General features: G+C 40.6%; 1 protein-coding gene across 1 annotated transcript in view; it reads right to left on the reverse strand.

The window, feature by feature from the left end:
- Window positions 1-20,856, reverse strand: part of exoc4 (exocyst complex component 4) — a 106,853-nt gene that overhangs the window by 75,783 nt on the left and 10,214 nt on the right. The window contains exons 7-10 of the mRNA XM_035674405.1: window positions 20,529-20,683; window positions 15,405-15,585; window positions 5,056-5,201; window positions 4,765-4,853 (exon numbers count right to left, since the gene is read on the reverse strand). Coding sequence (XP_035530298.1) covers window positions 4,765-4,853; window positions 5,056-5,201; window positions 15,405-15,585; window positions 20,529-20,683 — 571 coding nt within the window. The remainder of the gene's footprint in view (window positions 1-4,764; window positions 4,854-5,055; window positions 5,202-15,404; window positions 15,586-20,528; window positions 20,684-20,856) is intronic.

Raw genomic sequence — 20,856 nt, forward strand, 5'->3', positions numbered from 1 at the left:
GAATGTATGATTGGAAAGCGAATAATTGAAATGGCAAGTCAGGGGTTTTACAATAAAAATAACGAGTGAGGAACTCCATCTGAAAGTGGTAGTTGGGTGTAGGATAAGGATAGACCTGGAACATGGGCTAGTTGCTTGGTGAGCTATCTACATGAAAAAGGTGGAATACTAGAGTATGCTGGGGAGGGTGATGTGTCTCTTCAAAACCTCTTCTGATGACCCCATCACCGTTCTAAAATGCCCAAGCTGTCATGAAAAAATAACTTTCCCATCAACATAAGGCATTCCACCCCCCAGCAATCACAATCCCAGTTTCGCCAAAGTGTGTAACATCACACATCACTTGGCAGGAACATGCTGTTTCTGCTATTTCACATTACAACAAAAAAAAACACACACACACACACTTCTGTGAACACGTGGCTATCAACATCTGCTAGACCCACCCCTGATATCAAACCCCTCTTCACCTCCACCCGTGTCTCCCACAAGACATTTTTTCCATTTGCACCTCTTCTTCCTCCCCTCCCCACTGGGGTGTACAAATCAGCTTGACAAGGAACACTACTTCTGGTCGCCCTCAGCCGTCACTCTCTTTCACTTCCTCTTTCACTTCCTCTTCCTCTTCCTCCTCCTCCTCCTCCTCCTCTTCCTCCTCTCTCACGGGAACATGATGCTATTATACATAAACAAGAAGCCGCTAATACAGCATGAGTTTTTTGTCTACTTCAGACGGAGCATTAGGTATGGGAGGGGGAGGGGTTTGTAACTAGATTGGACTCAGCCAGACTGTTCTTTTTGTTCGCCGGACACCCTGTGAACAAGTTTATTTGAATATCAAAAGCAAAATGCAATGTGTGAAATAGATTTGGAACCGAGTTGATTATGAATACATCTTAGGAGTGGAGGGAGGTGAGAGGTGGGAGACAGTTGAGAATGGGAGTATATGTTTGTGCCTGCAGGGAAAGGGGGGGGGGGTCTGAAGTGTGTTTTTTTGTTTACATGCATATCCGGGGCAAGAGTGTGGTGATAGGCAGGCTTTGTGTACGGCTGTCACATGGGGGGAGGGGGTTGTCGCTTCAAATGTGCCCCGGGGCAAGGCAATATCGCACGAGACACAATGAACGGCCGTGACACAAAGAGAAATAAAATCAAAAAAAGGCTGTAAATGCATTACTGACTCGGTGTGGCGCAACACCGCAGTAGTTATTGAGATATATTCACACTTCACCTCCCGGATGACCACTGGGGCACCCCGAGTCATCTTCTGCCTACACACGACAGAGGCAATAAAAAAGCAGAGGGCGAGGATGTAAAAAGTCTAGTGGTTGGGAGACATGCAGAGGAATATGGGGGCATGGTAACACATCTATAGCTGGAAAATTGTTATCTTCATAATTTATTCATAGAGAACCTGATTGAATTTGGAAGGTTCTGTGATTCTGAAGTAGTGGTTTGCCAAGGATATAAATGCACAAACACTATATACACATTTATACACACAGCTGTAAATATGAACACTGTATACATGCTCTAGCTGGCAGTGTCACTACATACGTTCAGAATACATACTCCAGATGTGGCTACATATGGAGCTGTAATAGAGTCTTTAGATGAAGCATCGGATTAATTGAAGCATACCCGACGTGTTTCAGTGAAGAAGGCAAGCAATTAAGTCCCCCCCCCGTGTGTTTGCATGTGTATGTGAGACATGTGCGCCTGTGTAGCTGAGTGCATGTGTGTGTAATGATATATGGTGGGTCCTTACAACACTCAGGAGACATAAATTACAGATATTACAGATTAATTTCAAACCCATTAGAGATATGGGACTGTGGAGCGGTTACAAAATTATTCCACGTTCTATACAAACACTGCTGCTATGATTCTTACTTAAAGATCTGGGAGCCTGAACAAAGATATGTAAGATACTGCAGGGTCGCAGACATGAAAATATATTCTATATCGGTATGCAGTATCATTCACAAAAAGTACTATGCACCAAAGTACAGCGCAGCAAATATAGCAAAGTCACCTGCAAAAACTGAAAATCTGCAGTTCTGACTTTGTACTCTAGTGCATGACCATTTTTTTATCCTTTGTTAACGGTGCATAGCTGGATTTAAAATGAGCAATCAAAGTCTTATTTCCAAGGCTGCGTTGGTAAGCATCTAAGTTAATGACTGTATTGACTTGAAGCAGGCCGTTGAGAAAAAAAGAGTTTAGGAAACTCCAAGTAGAGAGACTAAGAGACACACATGACTAGGCTTTAAGTGTTGAGTAATCCTGCAGCCAGAAGAACTCATCAACTCAATCTCTCATTCTAACTCTTTTCCTCTCCCTCCCTCCCTACAGTAAGTTTAATTTGAAGAGAGAGGAAAAAGTCCCTTTCCACACCGTCTCAATACATATTTTTCTAATTTCTTCCTTCAGAAATCTCTTAATGGCTTCTTCGCTGGACCCTGATGAAAACAATGACTTTTAACCTTCCTCTCCCTCCCTCCTTCCCTCCATCCATCTTTCCCCTCCCTCCATCACAGCCGACTTATTTCACTTTCTAAATGATTTCTTACTCCTTCAATCTCTTTGCAGCCATTCAGGCCCCGGCCTAGGCTTGTGGCCGGTGCTACGCATTGTGACAGGTGAAATGAAAGCCCAGAGAAATCTCATCTTCTTATAAACGCTCCGAGGCATTCAGCCAGTCAAAAAAATATTTTTTCCCCTTTCTTTCCGAGGCGCTGACAGATGGAAGAAAAAGAAAAAAAAAAAAGGGGAAAAAAAGTGAGCTGTTATTTGAAGACCATTTGGGGTTTTCCTTTATCCACAGTTAATCAATGCTGTTCTTTTTGTGGCGTTGGGAGCTGAGGCAGTACATTTTGCATACATTTACACACTAGCTACTGTAGCAGCATTTTTTTGACTACAGCGTGCATTGAAATTGTCTTCTAGAGTTGTAAATCATGTCCATCAAGTTGAACACCTAGAGAAGTCTAATTACTACTCTACTACTACTACTACTATTGAAATAGTTTTCCCTCAAAAATCGTAATTAGTTATGCAGATATTGTCAAAGGATAATTTTTGCATGTGTTATGGAGATGTCTCTACAGATTAAAAGCACTTTACTGTTATTGTCTCGCTCCATCTGCTATCTTTTCTATTTTAGCCAAACAATGTCAATGAGGAGCTCAGTGTGAAAAAAGGAATAGCAGCAGACAAACAGTGCTGTCAGGCACTGCTGATTGAAACCTCAAGGTCATAGGCAGAGAAACAGAGAGCCTGAGAGAGAGAGAGAGAAGAAGCAGGAGCAGTAGAACAGCTTAGACTCTCCAGGGTCTGGCTGCGCAGCTCACTCACTCTGCTGTTTTGTGTGTGTGTGTGTGTGAGTGAGTAAGTGAGTGAGAGGTTTTCAAGGCCTCTCCCTGTAGGCGGATTCTGCAAAGTCACCCTGCTCTCTGCCTCTTGTCAATCTCTTTCTCTATCGCTGGCTCCCTCTCCACACTCCTGTTGTCTGCCTTTCTTTTTCCAGAAGTGTAACTTCTCATCCAGCAACATGCCCCTTCCTATCTCTGCTGCACCTTTTGTTATACTGCTCCTTCCTGCTCTCATTCAGATTCTCCATCTCCCCAAATCCCCACCACTACGCTATGGCTAGATCCTTCCACAACCCTGCCTCTGACTTCTCTCCATTCTGTTCCCGCTTGAGGAAAGACAGACACCTGTTTGCCATCTTGTAATAATCTCATAATCTCTCTTGTCATGTATCCATCTGTATTTATCCATTATTCCTGTCTTTTCAATAAGTTTGTAAGTCCCTATTTTTCAACTTGGATCTCTTGGGGTTTTTTTTTGTTTTTTTTTTTACCCTGCCCTAGGATTGCCCCCAAAAAGTTGATGAACCGAATCATCAATCGTGAAGACCCAGAGTCGACTCGCATTTTGTCAGTTAAATCCCTGCACTTTTGTTTTTTAGCTGCGTCACTGTATACAGATCAATGCAGGCGCAACAGCATGGCAGGCTTTAAACTTTATAAATGGATGCTCTCTGCTCCGGTGATGACTGTCAGTGAAGTCTGCTCAATAACTTTTGAACCAGACGGTGGAACAACTTCCTCTACTGTCGTCTACTGTGACTTTTCGGCTGACAGCAGCCCAGCAAGAGCAGTAGTGCACTGGGGTTTTATAACTGTACTGTGAACAGGACGCGCACGTTCTCTGACTGTGTGAAAATCCGATGCTTTCACATCACAGATAACGAAGGCATTCAAATGTGAGGTAGGCTCAAACATGAGTCATGTGGGCTGATATAGGAGTTTAGTGTGGTGCTGAACTGAAAAGAAAGGAAAAAAAATAGAGGAATCTTCGTAACGAAAAGACAAATCCAATGTGACAAAAGTCTGAGTCGGGTACAGCCCTACTCAACCCACACACCTCGAACTTCACTCCCTCTTTTCATCCTTTCACCCGACCTCAACCTTCTCTCTGTGTTCCAGCTGCTCTTTTCTCTCCCACACACTGCAAACGCAGCTCGATTTATTCGTCCTTCTTCGTCATATTTTCCCATTGAAAACTGTGGAAAACACAGTATGTCAATACTTTTCACACCTTCTGCTCTGTGATCTCTCGTTCCCGTCCTTCATCTCACTATCCTTCCACTCATCTTCACTTCACGTCTTCATCCAGCTGTTAAGGAGTCATCTCCATCCCCACTCTCTCTTTGTCTACTCTCCTTTTCTCAGTCCATCCCTATATCCCCCTCCTCACCTTGTAATTCTCCACTCTTGCTGTAGAGTTCTCGCCTCTGCTCCCTCAAGTAGGCACTCATGCTGATGGCATGGGAAGATGATTCAAACCTACAAACACATAAAAAGGTTTGACATGACACAATACAGTAAAATACACAATGCAACACAGGAGACAAAAAATAATCATTACAATGACCAATGGCCTTGGGTCTGGCCAATGTAACCCCAAATGTAATATATACAGGATCCTTTATTCTTTTATTTTCCTTACATTTGGACAAGCACAGAGAGAAAAAGGTGTGACCCTTACTTGAAGAGCGACTGCTTGGCACGCTGTGGTTTTTTCTTCGCAAAAAAGGCAGCAAACTCACTGCCAGTGCTGGCATAGGAGAGTTGAGCCGACGGTTCCGTGGCACTGCGGCTGTTCTTCACATCCAGATACTCCATAAGCAGAACCTAAACAATACACAGAGCACTGGGTGTAAAGCTGAAAAGCAAACGAATCAAGGTGTAAAAAGTACTGTTAATTGGAGAGGGTCACGGTCTAGTAGGTCTAATGGCCAAATGTGAATGCCTGTATCACTTCATCTCTATGTTTCATGGACTGATTCAGTGTTAAAGAGTTGCCTGGGTCCAGACCTTAAAATCCGCCCACTCTACCGAGTTGACTGAAATGGAGTATAACGAGTTGACAATTCTGTCTGATATCAGGCAACTGAAACGGAGAATCCAAGATGATTTACTGGAATAGCACAAAGTCACTACTAGTTAAAAGTCCACTTACAAATGATGTGAGACAATCATAACCAACCACGAAGCATCAATCTAATCTTAGTCCCTAATTTATCCCATGCATAGGCTTCCTCTTAATATTACTACCCCCTGATAATGTACCATAATGTGACTCAAGCTTATTAATGACTTCAAAGCTTCCACCCATAATCACATCCTGTAAGCTCTGCTCTGTTCACTTATCAACTAACTGATTAATACTTTTTTTTATCCATAAGGCCTTCGTGCAGCATGTCTACCTCTACACTATAGGTAAAAACACCCACATTTACATTTATTTGCCATCATATTATGCTCCATCTCTGTGGAGCTCACTATAAAATAAAGCTGAAACCACAAGTCGCTCTTGGTAAGTTTAAGAAATTATTGTAGTGTAGAATTGCAAATACAAAGTTTCCCATCCTGTGTTTGTATAAAATGTTTGGATCATTAGCCTTATTAAAGTGCTAATAGAACCATGTTATCTGTCTTTGATTGTATCTGTACATCCCATTTTTTCTGCCACATGGGTGATACAAGCAATGATTCAATTATGTTGTACTGTTGCAAGAAAATTGAATTGACTTATTCTTCTATTTACATATCCCATTTAACATGACACTGAATTAAAAGTACCATGTTCAGCAGAGATATGTATCTATCAGATAAGCTGGACATCCCTAGCAGCAGGTTTGTATTTAGTATGACTTGTAGTAGTACAATTTACAACACACTGTCTACAAAGCCGATCCTTAAAAACAAAAGAAAAACCCAACTTGAGAGAGGAAGGCCACTGACATGCCTGGGTGCCTTAAAAATTCTTGTCTTCCATTTCCCTCATCTGTCTGCATGATCAATGGTGAAATCCATCAACGTCTTATCATGCTTCATGAAAATCTTATCAACTTCTAACAATAGCTGAGGACAATCACATTGAAACTCTGGCCAGACAGAGAAAGTTAACTTCCTCTACTCTATCATTCTATCTGCACATTCCCTCTGTTGCTTTCATTGGCTCTCATTTTTCAAAATCTCTTAGTGCTTCATCTCTCATCTCTCACATTTCTATTTTCTCTCTGTTGCTCAGTCTACCTAAGTTCATCGTCCCCTTTCTCTCTCACCCTTCTTCATTCCTCTCTCTGTGTGAATACATATGTTCTAAAATAGCCTCCCATATCTAATAGCTTCATAATTTAGCAGGGCCATTTAGCCCGTGTGTGTCTAATTCTGAGGCGCAGTGTGGGTCAGCCCAGAATGGGACAGGAGTAATGGCCAAGCAGATGGAGATCCATCCCGACCATAATGATGTAATTAACGCTGCCGAGAGCACCCCCCTCGCCATGCATGGGAAAGCCTTCACATGCTAGCATCGATGTTAATTCAAGTGCGCACACATACACGTATAGCCATGGAAAAATCACGCATAGGCAGGTTTTAAAACTCAATCATATTGATAGGCATATTGAGAGGTTTTGATAGACTACTACAAAAAACAGGTACAAATTGTAGAACAAATAACTAAAAATGTCCACTTTTGTGACTTAAAATGGTTCTGATGTAAAGCTAAATGAGTCCGGTGTCATAGTACGAGGTCACAAAGGTTCATGTAAATACCTAAGTTCAGCGTGCGCACACAATCTCCCACCACATGTGTAATTACTCTCTAACACATTTCCTCACATCACAGGCAGCGCTGGAGGCCATATCACACACGCCCTCTCCAACTGGCAACACCAGGGCCTCCACTTGCCACTAGCGTCATGCTGCAGCTAATCCTATCAGTGTATTAATTACTAATGATGAGCTGATGGAGCGAAACCCCCACTTGCTTGCAAGCTAACGCCCAAGTAGACTTAATGAAATGCCAGCACTGGGCTGATGAAGGGGCTCCGACCCTACTTAAATTGCATTAGCCCAGAGACAGAGTGAACTTTGGAGCCAATTAACTGGACTGCTCGGACAGAGAGAAAGATAGAGGAAGAGAGGGATGGAAGGCAGAAAGCAACACAGACAGAGAGAAAGGAGAAAGGAGAGATAAAGAGTTGTGGCGAATAGAAAGAGCAAAGGATTATAGGTGGAGAATGAACACTGAACAGAATGCTAAAGAGAAAAGGGGAATTGAAAGAGGGAAGGAAGAGAAAAGTAAGGAAGACAAACAAACACGAGAGACCAAGTTGGATAACCAATTGTCGCTGATTTAACACCTCTAAGTGAAGTTACAAAAGAGGGTTGTTTCCCCTCGACAGTCTCACCAATCTATCTCCAATCAGCCACAAACCATGTTACAGAGATAACTCACAAAAGTTCTTTTTTTTTTTTTGGTTAGTCACCTCAAATAACAAAGCTGCTTCAATAACAAGTGTGACATTAGTCCTAACAAATCTACTTTGTTGCAAAGCCAAACCACTGCAAATTAGTGTTTTTTTCTAGTTACAAGTGGATAGAATGAAGCACACTAAATATATCTCAATCTCACTGTGCACTGAGCCAACTAATTATTAACAATAAAAAAACAATTTCAGAAAGTGAAGACTTCATTCTTGGTTGTCAAGAAAGCATCTTAATTTAGTTTTGTTTAATAAATTGACAAGAGTATTACAATTACAGGTGCATCTTATTTAAAATATATTCCATTTAATATTAGCAAACTACAATCAACGTGGTACTATAAATATATGTGCATAGAAAGCTACAATGAATACATCCAATAAATCTAAAATAGTCTAAGGTATTTTTTGTTTCATAGAAAAGTTATCCCTCCTGTCTATAGAAGACTGTGTTAGTCTGCTAATCACAAATAAAACAATTACTCTTTTACTCTCTTATGTAGTAGATCTACTGTACTTGGTTCCATACAATGAAAAATACAATTCCCCCTTTCTTCTTTCGTCTTCCCTGTTACCTATCAGGTCAAGCATATAAATCTCATTAAATTACTATTACTCAAGCAACAAAGAGGCCTAGATCCTATTACTGTCACCTGTCTATGACCGCACAGCTCAGTCAGTGAGGCACACTTAAAAAGGGACAAAGAAATATCATAAATAAGGACAACAAGAAAAATAACAAAACAAAAACTCAGGAATTATTGGATTACAAACAAAGCAAAATGAGAAAGATCTCTGTTAGAAAGAATAAGACAGACCAAAAGATGACATTAGATGGGTTGAGAGACAGGGATATATTTAGACATATGCAAAACTTTAATTAGGAGACAATGGGGACACAAAAGGCAAAGAAACAGCAAGTGAATCAAGGAGGAAGAGGTCCCTCTGTCACAGCCAGCAGCATGACAGTTGCCAAAACAAGCAGCTGCCTCAGTGACTGCATCCAGAGCATCCCATCAATGCAAAACAGGACAGATCCACAAGTGACAAAAAATAAACAAATTCATATATTCCTACAATATTAGAGAAGCTATGGTCCCCAGCGCCCGGTTCCAAACGGGAGCTCTGATAACATTTGACGTAACTGACTCTGCTATCAGAGGATGAGAAATGGGAATTCATGGAAATGACGCAAATATAATGACCTCCTCTTAACGCCTTCCATATTGGCAGCACATAGTAACAGATGGAAACACCCCCACGTCTCTTTCCAGATTTCCTTCTTTGTTTCAACAGTTCAGAAAATCTGACATTCAAGCATCAAAGCACCTACTTAGCAACTACTTCACTGGCAGCCAAAAAAGTATCTACATTTCTTCAGTGAACTTCCACCGTAACTTCCACTAAAATGTTATACAGAGTTAATGGGAGAAACAGGAGAGAAGGAAATTAACTGTGTGAATTAAGTAAAAATCAATATTCATAGGTGTATCCGTGAAACTGTGGATGAAAAAAAGGGTGGTATTTAAAGATGCGAGACGTGGCAAATGGCTCTTCACACCAGATACTAAGACTAAGCTCAAGAGTTCACATCAACTCGAGTGTGTATGCGGGTTCAAGTGCTTGTGTGTGTGTGTGTGGGCACACATGCAAAAATCACATCTCTCTCAAGGGCTCCACTGACAAAGACAATCATTTCCACCACAACTATTCAATGTAATTCTATCAACCAAACAAGCCTGTTCCACACTTGAGTGGCTTGGGTTCTCTTCCCAAACTTAAATCAGTCCACTGGGCTGAGTGCTAAGTTCTATTAAAAAATGAGAAAAGCTTCATCGAAGTCTGCCTTTGTAAGTCATTACCAGCACTCCCATTTATTTCCTCCAAACCGAATGTCCTGATGTCACCCTTTTTGCTTGGAGAAAGTGTATACTCATCCTCCATCCTGTCCATTAGGGCTTTAACACCCAAAAAATCAGTGCAATTAAGAAAGCATCACTCAAAGCTTTGCAGGTGAGCACTTGTTACTGTATGAACTTGGCAGTCAAACGCTTAAAATTAAAGGACTGAATATCACTTCATTTTCTTTTTCCTTGTTTTCATCCTCTCCTTCTTATTAAGTCATGTTAAAAGCAGCCAAGAGTACAATCTCCACAATTTGTTCCTTTCTCACGGCTTTATTGAAATCGGCTGTTTTCCCACTAAATCCCTTGGCTGGTGTCTTGTCACAAAACATATTGACTGATATCCTTTGCTGCTAGCTTGAAGTTAAAGTCCAAAGTGTCCTTGGGCGTCAAAGAAAATGTTCTTTATACACCCTGTATTGATTGTGTTCCCCAAACTTCAATAACCTTCACAAGTTCTGACAGCGCTTCAGCCACAACTACTCCCGCAGCACTGAACTACTGCTAACCAGTGGGGGTTCCCACCTGGAGCGTTCTGCAGCTAGTCAATCTTCTGAAGGCTATCTTGTTGATGGAGGAAAGGAAGATGTGCCTGCGTGTTCACGGGAAACCCATTTTATTTCTCTCCCATGTCCTTGCTGTGTTCTCAACATGTTTTTTGCTGTGAATACATTTATATGTGTATTTTATGTATTTAAACAAAGAAGAAAGACAAATAACAGAATAGTTTGGAGTGTTGAATGTTGTATCTGTGGATACTATACTTTGGGAATACGTGTGCATTAAGTTGTTTATAAAATTATTTTATAAGATAGTCAAAATAGCAATTAATATACTGAGAGGGTGAGGATTACTGTTAGTTTTAACTGCAAAAGAGAAGACAAAGCAGGTTAAAACATACTTAAATACAGACCACTGGCAATATTACTATTCACAATAATTGGTTTAAATTATGGGTGAACTTTACCATTATGGTATTCTTTGAGATAAAAGTTAATTTCTCTGTTGTAGTGTCTACTGAATTTACAAGAAATTAAGTTAAGCATGGTTTTAGGTGACATATGAAAACTTTTGTTTACCTACTTTCCACCTTGTATGATATCTCTGAGAGTATGTGAGAACACTGATGGTAACAGAGCACTAAGTTCTGTGATTCAAAACTGTACATGTAAAAAAACACCTGGCAGGGGGGCCCTATAGCTCACCTGGTAGAGCTGGCACCCCATGTGTCAAGGCAGAGTCCATGCTGTAGCGGCCCAGGGTTTGAACCCGACTTTTGCTGTGTGTCATCCCCTCTCTCTTCCCCCTTTCCCCTTTCCAGTCAATCTTCAGCTGTCCCATGCAATAAAGGCAAAAGGCCCTAAAAATATTCTGAAATAAGACCTGGCAAGTTCAGTCGCATTAGAATATCTATCCCTAAAACGATACACGTTGATGATTTTCCAATAGTTGAGCGACTAGACTAACCTTATCTGAGACACTTTTTATTTAAAGCTGAAGTCACAATAGTGTTAACTGTACAGGACATAATATTGTGTACCCTTCGGCTTCACTGAGTCACAAACTGTATCAACAAGTCAAGGGAATTATTGCAAAAAACATGCATCAGCAGTTGATGAAGTCTCCAGTGACTTTGATGTAGTAGATATGGGTGTGGTGATGTGCGTGGAGCTGAGAGAGAACAGACTTTGCAACACCATGGAGATGGTAGACTTCACTGCACTCCAGCGAAATGTAAATATGACAGCACTTTGGAGGGCAGAATAAATGTGACACATTGATTAAAATGTTGGGCGAGAACAACGTAGCGATGTCTGTGCTTCATATCTAATTAAAAGAGATCATTGTCTTCTGGCTGCTCTCTGGCAGTTCAATTCGCCTAGTTTTCACTGTGTTGATGAACCGAGAGAAGGCATTGCATATTTAAGGCACTTGTATATTTATTTATATATTTTCTGCACAAGCATGAAAATCCTCCTTTGTTTGGATTAATCTATGGCAGTGGAATTATTAATTTATGAAGCCAGTTTATACTAAAATGCAAGTTCCTTAACTCAATCAAAAAGAGAGAGTAGGGATGAATGAATGATATCAGAAATATATAAAATGGGAAAGAATACAGTAGTAGTAGTTTCTGTTAGAAATAGATGGAGGCAATGTGTTAAAAGATATCGCCAAAGCTTAGAAAAATCCCAGTACCAAAGAGAGAGAGGACTTTTCTATTTAGTGCCAGAAAGTGTATTCTAAAGCAGGGGCAGGTACCCAGCCGTCAATTTAATCAATTGCTTTAAAAAATATTATTTGGAGACCACATAAAAAAAAAAAAACTCAACCCTTGTAGCATGCTATCTTATCTCTTGCTACAGTGGAAAATGTTAATATGCAAACATTCCAGTTCTCTGGTGAAGTTTCTATGATTTATAAAATCCGTTCTTTCAGAAGGCAGATAGTCAGCATCTGTCCATATTTTTGAATGCAGGCTCAAAGTTCCCAGAGAAGAAGCCACTCATTAAAAGTGCGATTTGCACTCTGGTCACACACTCGCGGCAGACAACGGACATGGCAAGCAGTCACCCAGCCACAAATCCTTACAGAATGCGCAAATGGCGAGCTAATTAACAAACTTGCACGCCTCAACACAGAACGACCGACAAGGTCAAAGGGTGATGGACGTCATTGGCCAGAGACACTCGGTGCCAAATATACATTAAATATTTTCCATTGGGTGGTCCTAATGACGAATGCATGGAATTTATGAACCGTGATCTTTTATGAACTATGTCACCCAATTACCTGATAACGTATTGTGACATCCATCTTGTTAATGATTCAAAGGAAACTTGTGGATTTTCGTGCTTGGCACCTAATGTTGTTTTAACAACATTTTAACTCAGAGAACATTAATCCTGCCAGTCTTAATTGTGTGACACTACTATACTGTATTTTCTGAAGAGGAAAGATAAGCATATTAAACATTTATGGATAAAAACAAATTCCAGTCACTGTGATTTCTTTGATAAAACCGACTGCTTTGAAGAACAAGACAGTTTCTGATGGAAAAGGGGAAAAAAACATCATAGAGATAGGGAGTAGAAAATGCAAGCAGTGGTGTACACTGGGAAATGTAAATCCAATAATGGTGTAAATAATCAATAGATATACTCACACACATTCTACAGAAAGTCAATTGAAAAATTGTGAAGTAGTATTAAAACTCTCCTTCGAGCTTCCAGCATGTTATGCTTTGAATCAATACTTCTGCACTGAAATTAACAACCAGCAGAAGCATCTCCAGCATTTCTGAACAGGGATTAGAAACTTTACATGAAGCTTGTTTGCCTACTCCCCAGTCTCAGCCTACCAGGCCTCAGTCACACACTGAACGGGGATTCTCTGCCTCGGCCTTGTAACTGCGTGCACCCTCTGTTTCTGTCAGGTCTTGCATCTGTCTGCTGGTATGTCATGTGGAAAGGTCAACCTGGTTTCTCCACCTCTCAAAGTGGGGAAAAAATAACACCTACCAAGAGGTTTCTGTGCAAATCAAAGATGTGAACTGCACTAAGTAAGAGGCGCAAGACGCAAAAAAGACACTAAAACGCAGTGTTTTTCTGTTCAAGCCTGAATATCTATTATCACTTTTAAACTGCATACTTTGCAGGCAATAGTGAAATACTGTTTGGAAAAACACTTACAGTAGTCTTTGTGGAAGCAAAGAAAAACAAAGTCAAGAGAGACACCTAATGAGGGACTAACAAAGATCGTAAACCGAATTTTGACCAATGCTCTGTAGGTTCCTGCCTCTTTGAGCGTCTTAACACATGAGATAAGAACTGGCTCAGTATACAATAAAATTTGACACAGCCACTATGGGAGCAGTAGGAATTTAATTTATCTCATTGCTGATATGCGACTCTCTAGGACAGAGTGGGCTAAACGAAGGGGGTGAAACAGAGTGTGGGAGTTGTGAGAGAAAAAGAAAGCAAGATAATGAGATTAAGAAGGAAATTACAAGGAGCAAGAGGGGTATGCACAAGGTGTTGGGAAATTGAGAGACTGTAATACAGGGGCAGTAGGAATGATGCTGAAGAAGGAAGGAGCAAGGGAAATGGAAATGGAGAGTGGGAGAGAAAGACGAACAAGGGATGAGAGAAATGGCAAGACGGAGGGTGGGATGGACGAGGGGCCTTTATATTGATACAATTGGTCAGGAAATAATAACACGAGTGAGTGAATAAGAAAACCTCATTTCACGTAATGAGTATTCTAATCAAGAGATTACATTATCTCACATCGAAGAGACAGGGGAGAGTGGAGCCCCTGGCAACTGGGTGTTGGCAGTGATCGCATGCTGGGGAATGGCTTAATGCCTTCTATAACTGTGCTAGTACAGCAGAGCTATTACAGTACATGCCTATGCACAATCACACCCTTGGAAAGACACACGCATGCGTACACCTAAACACTCAAGTATTTATGCATCCATGCATGCCAGCTAGAAAAAACCTCAAGCTATTAGAAGCAGACAAGCCATAGTGCAAGAGTTAGAAATAGATGGTTTTTCAATTTAACCAGGCGAAAGCAGATTCTATATTTTTACACTTTGATGATTAGTAAAAAAAACTGCTCTGTGCAGAAAGAACATCAACAAAAAACAAAAAAAAGATTGCTGATCTTGCTATCGATGGGTGTGGCTACAATCAAAGCATTCAGCTAAGCTCTCAGAAAAGAATTGCTTCCTGCTGTAACTTTCTTTCTCCTAAATAGATATCAAATTCATATTTGTCATGTATATTTATATACAGCACATCTAAGTCATGGATAGGTGAGAAAAGCATATTAAAATGAAGGAAGAAGCACCTCATCCTCTTCAACAGATTCCAGCTAGTTGAAACATGGTCATACACATGAAATTCATTTCAGAAAAATAAATACAATTAAAATGACACCATTCCCAGTGAAGGAGCATCACAGAAAATGCTGTGTTCCTGGGTATAAATACAAATAGGAAGACACACGCACAGATCGCTTTGAGAGCAACGACTGCCACAGATTTTCCTCAGAGAATCACCATAGGTCAGCTCAGCAGCTGTTCATCCCCTCAGCCAATCAAACAGGAACAGGGAGCAAGAACCCAGCATAAATACACGCCAATTAAAGAACCTAAAATTAATCCAAGCAATCAAGCTTCCCCTGTCTTTTTCTCTTGCTACATCTTGCTGACAGATTGAATGCCATCCATCACATCACTGCCAGTTTCTCTGATTAATTTACTGTAAGAGAAGGTGAATTAAATCAATGTTTGAATAAAAGTGCTGGGTGGAAAATAAATTAAGGATGAGCAAATCTCCATGGCAGTGGATGAAAAATAAAAGCCTGGGGGTATGCCAGCAAGGAAAGACAAAACAAACAACGAATTCACCATGAAAGCATCTTGTTATAAGGTGCAGTGCTTCAATTTGGCCTTAAAGTAGCAAAGGTAAAAATAATTGACACTTTAAGAGTCACAATAATACCTGATTCATAGATTACACAGCTTTTTGCTCACAAATGGAATAAATAAATTAAAATCTACTCGACTGAAAGATATGGCAAACTATGTTTTGTGTAGTCCAATTTCCTTGTTCACATATATGAATGGTCTGAGTCAATGGACTGACCTGCAGCACCGTCTGGATCTTGGCAGAGACGTCGGCCTGCTCGTAGAGTTTGATGCCCTCTTTGTGGGCCCCGCCCGGGCACTGCACTGCGATCTGCTGCAGGTGGGCCAACACCACACTGTGAGCCTGGGCCACTGCCTTGAACTTGTCAAACAAAAGCTCCAGCAGTTCAAGCACCAGCCTGTAGAGGGAGCCAGAGGGAGCAGAAAGGGAGCGAGGAGATGAGAAACAAGAGGGATGGAGAGCAGGAAAGTGGGGAGTAAAGAAGAGGAGAGGGAAAGTGGGGGATCAAGGCAACTTATGAGAAGTAATACTTAATGAAAAAAGATGATACATTTTTCACTTGACTACAATAAAAAATAACATTTATTTAATATGCATTTTCCCATGGTCCTGTCTATCACAATCTACAGTAATGCAGGAGCTGCGAAGCACAACATTCACTAGACAGTTTATTGGTTAGGAAAATGCATACTCCTACAGTAAATCATTTGGTCTTGGATTTCTCTATACACACAGCAGAGAGCCACCAAGGAATTTAGCTTCTGTTTCAGTATCAGAAAGAGAGAAAAATTAGACCTAGAAAATTAGACACCAAGTGTTTGTGACTGCTGGTGCCAGACGGCACAACAGATTTTTTCATTTCACCAGCAGCAACCATAAAAAGTTGTTGCCACACATTTGCTTTACCTCCAAACTATATTATTAACAGCTGAGAAATACTGATACCAATACCTGAAGTTGCATACTGGTCAATACAGAGTACTGATCTGATACATGTGTGTTAAAAAATAATTAGCCTGAAAAATGTATATTTAAAAAAAAAAAGCATATTGTATGTAGTATATGCCCTTATGATTGCTATCATTGTTTTCTGGCCTCACTCAGGTTAAACCCTTTATCAGAGTCAGTCAGAGTAGGGTGAGTCATTACTTTGCTATCCTGGGGGAAGGAATGGTGAAGGGGATGCTGCCGGGAAGCAGCAAGGTCCTGTTCGGGGCTAATATATTCCATGGTATCAGATTGGTGCACAGATAGGCATACTTGCTGATACCCAATACCGCATTTTAGGCAGTATCAGAGTAGTTTTTGATAGTGAGATCAGTATGAGAACACCTGAAATAACAACACAGTCCCTGCAGTTCTGTAAAAAAAAAAAAAATCATGCTAATGTGAAGAGATTATCGCGCATCTCCAGCCTCCACTCCGCCTTCGAGGATGTGTATATGCACAGATAAATTCTACTAAATTGTGAAATCCTTTTGTATTGCACTTGATGTAAGGAAAACTAAAGGTAAAACTACAGTTGTTCTGAAGATAATGAGGGGAAATAACTATCTATCTACCCAAAAGTAATTCCTGAAGGTATTTCACAGCACCAGTTAGGTATTGCAGTACTTTGTTTCCATTCACATTTCCCATTTAGCAGATACTCACAGCTATTTTAACCCAGCACGTGGGCTGGCTATCGAAAAAGTAGTAAGCTGCCCAACCTGGCCTCAAATGAACAGCTACTCTCATTAGTTCTAAATGGCTCTGGCTGAAGAAGAAAGCACAGCCAAAACCAAAGAGACCTTCCACTTGATCTGAGTGCTATGCTCTGAATTGGAAACTCACAGTTGCCTCATCTACACTAATGCTTTCATACAGACTTTCCTATACCTGCTTTCTGCACAAGGACAAAGCTTTCAAAGTAAAGAGGGAACACAGGTTATATTAGCTGAGTCTGACTGAGTACCCAGTGCACCCATGCCAGTGAGTGCCCACTTTATTTTAGTGGAGATATTACAGTTATATAAACATAGTCACTATGTTTATCTAACACTGGTCCTTTAGTACTTTCCTATGGCATTTTAATTGAGTTTAATAGTTTAAAAAAAAAGTTTTTCTTTCAGCTGAAAAGTTAAAACAAAACTATGGAAATTGTTAAAAATATTGGCAATTTGAAGTCCACACAACAAATTTTAAACATTGTGAGACAGTGTTAAAGTTCCCTATTTTGTGGGACCCATATCTTTCCCACTTTCCCTCAGCTAAACTGAATTTCTTTCCTGCATCTAACCAATCCGCTCTCCTGCTGATTTAATTAAACCTACTACAAGGTGTTTTTAATTGGTTATGAATTTAATACTGATGCCTCTGCATAAACAAACAAGAACATCAGCGTTATTCTTAATGTCTGCCACCGGGTTGGATTCAGTTGGATTCCCCTTGAAATCAAAGAAAGGTGGTGTGGTAATGGTAGTGTTAGTGTTTACCACTTTTGTCCACATGGGCTGCCAGAACCAACAAAAAATAACAGCTCCATGTTGCTGCTTTAAGAAAAAAAACAGAAAAGTTGCAACTGCCGAAAACTATCTTCTATTAAGAATACTCAAAAGCACCTGAGCCCATACCTCATTAATGCCAAGTCAATACAAATTATCAGCAATTTAAGTGCTGCAAGATGAGAAAGCATGCTAAAAGTGTTGGGAAGTGGCCAAGGTTTCCTGGGAAGGTATAAGGATAATGTGGAGGCAAGATGGATGTTTCACTAGGGGGCATTTTGGTTGGCTGTCTGTCACTACACTGGCAGTAGCAGCGAGTAAATGTTATTAATGGAGAGGAAAGCAGGCACAAATCACTATGAGATATAACTCAGTGAATGGAAGATTTTCGTGAGACGAAGCGAAGACCTGTGGAATGCCAACGAGTCAAGGAATTCTCCTCCAATCATCCACAGACATGAAGGGCTGACAAGAGGAATACACAAGTGAAGGCCAACTTATAGAAAAGGCCAAACAAAACATGATCATCTGCATTCATAGAGGTAGACACACACAATATGTGTCTGACCTTGTCAGTCACCCCTTTTTTTTTTTTTTTGATTTCTAAGTGCACTACAACTTACCCCCACCTAACCCTTTCCACACACACAGACAAATGTGCACACACACACAAAGAGTAGATAGCTCAGTCCTCCTCATTATCTCCCAGTGGAGGCCATCCTAATCCATATCATCTGTTCTTTGAGACCTCACTTCTCATTTCCCCTCAGGATCGAAGCCAACACACACACGACTGATGAGCAGTCTGGAGCAGCGGGGGAGCACACGCAGTCCCTCACAAACTGACCGACAGTACATCTGTGTGTGTATGTGTGTCTTTCTTTCATTATAGGAGGACGATGATTGTGTCCACATTAGATTAGGTTGGTTGACAGCCAGAGATAATAAAATCACTGTAAATAGAGGTCTACAGAGTGTTTAAAGAACCCCTTTGAAATATCAAATGTGCAGGGTCCTGCTGTCATACACAAATGGCCACAGAGTAGAAACACTTTCACACAAATTTTGTCCTCAGAAGTTTCCAATGCCAAAAAATAAAAATAAAAAAGAGTACAAAAGAGACAAGCAATCAATCTCGTGATCAATGTGCTTTTCTTGTTTTTAAATTGGATTTAAAATACTTAGCCATTTATTTTAATGTTCCTTGGTCATTCAACCATTTCTTTATTAAATCAGCTCTCTTGCTCAGGGATTCAGATTAGATTCAGAATATTCTACATACCAAAACCAAAGCAAAAAGAAATGAGGCTTTTTTTGTAATGCAAAATGAAAAAAAAAATGAATATGACTTCAACAAGTCTGATTTGATGTAAATGAAACTAAGCTACTCACAGATCAGTGGTGCATTCTAATAACTTTGGTGCATGGAGTAGGAACCTGTATGGAGTTTCTTAGTAAAAGTAATATCTAGTAAAAGTAGTTTGAAATTAAAATGCACTTCCAGTGTGGCTGATCGCAGAGGACGTGAATGAGAACATAAACCTCCAAGAGGAAACCACACACCGACCCACATATGCTGTAAAGTGCTTAAGTGCTGCCTGCATGTCTGCAATGCTATAAAATATAGTGTGCAATATGCAAGACCATTGTTCCCTACAAGTGTTACATTGGAAGGAGTTTCCATAGCAACAAGCCCCGACTTTAAATTGAAGTGAACATAGGCAGAACTTGGTGTGTATGCATCCAAATACAGACACACACAAACCTCTAAGTGTTCGCCCAAATGCACACAGATACAGTGTTAAGCACTCACACACGCAGGCAAACTTAAAACAATCTGTAAGGAGTAGAGCTGGGAATGAGCTACACGGTGGCCTATTACAGTGAGGTCAGATGAGATTCAGCAGGCAACAGGAGAAAGAAGGCAGACGAGGCCGGAGAGAACATCCCTGACAGAAAACAAGACGTTCATCTTAAATGGTTCGGGATCAGTGGACTGAGACCTGTGTTTCCCAAGTCTGCTCGCTGCATGTGTATGTCTGCAGGAGCTGATGTGACTGCTTTTAAAATGTAGCAGTCCTCTACGGCAGGTGTGAAGTTGTTTGTGTGTGTGTGTGTGTGTGTGTATGGGTGTGTTTAACCATGACTTGTCTTGATTTAAAGCAGCAGAGTATCTGTTTTCATGGTCTGAGGCAGGTGTGCCTCCAGTCCTAGCCTTTTACTGTGTTTCATACCTGGTTGACTGTCTGACTATGGACGCCGTGGGACGGCACTCAAAACATGGCATCTACTGCTTTTACTGTCCGCTATAAATATACCTAAAAAGATTCACTGTGTGTGCTGACACCAAAAATCCAAGCTATAATAATATTTATCAAAAGCTGTACGGTATTAGTAAGAATCTGCAGGGAGGGTAGATAAATCCCTAACCTCTACCGACCACTAGAGAGTGTGGCCACCTTGTAAGTAATGACACAGGGGAATAGAATCTAATGGGAACACTATAATTACAGAAGAACAAGCAAGCAGGCTTGTTTAATAAAACTCTTGCATCGATACAATACTGGGGGGATTACAAGTGACAGCTTTATTAAGGTTTGCTTTCACTGGTAACAACAGTAGCTGCATACTGCTGTTTACACTGATAATTTTTCAATCATTTCAACAAGATGGCTGTCTACTTACTACATCTCCCTTTTCCTCTTCATTTACTATTTATTATTAACCTCCAGTTTTCTCCATGTTTTCACTGATCTGTAGCAATCCTCACTCTTCAGGGAATTGTTCTCTACTCTCAGGAAGCCATGATATTTCAGCATAGTGCCTTCCTTATCTGCCATGTCCCTTTTTACTGTACCTTGGCTGGCTCTCCTGGGCCAGGTTTTCTCCTCTCTGGTAAGCATGGTCTGCTATCTGAGTGGTGGACCTCTTCACAATCTGTTTCAGCTCAGGTTCCAGCCGCTCCATTATGGCTTTGATGGTCTCAGGGATTTTCTTCAACTTGGCCAGAGCCTGAAAAAGTAAAGGACAATGCAAACGGTTTACTTGAAGCAAGAAAAGAGAGACACTGAAATAACAGCATAGGTGGTTGTAACATAATTAATATATATATTTTTTATATTTTTGCCTTTTTTGCCTTTATTGGATAGGACAGCTACAAATTGATAGAAAAGGGAGAGAGGGGG

The sequence above is a fragment of the Morone saxatilis genome, unplaced genomic scaffold (assembly GCF_004916995.1).
Source record: "Morone saxatilis isolate NCDOM2014 unplaced genomic scaffold, NCSU_SB_2.0 Contig10, whole genome shotgun sequence".
NCBI lineage: Eukaryota > Metazoa > Chordata > Actinopteri > Moronidae > Morone > Morone saxatilis.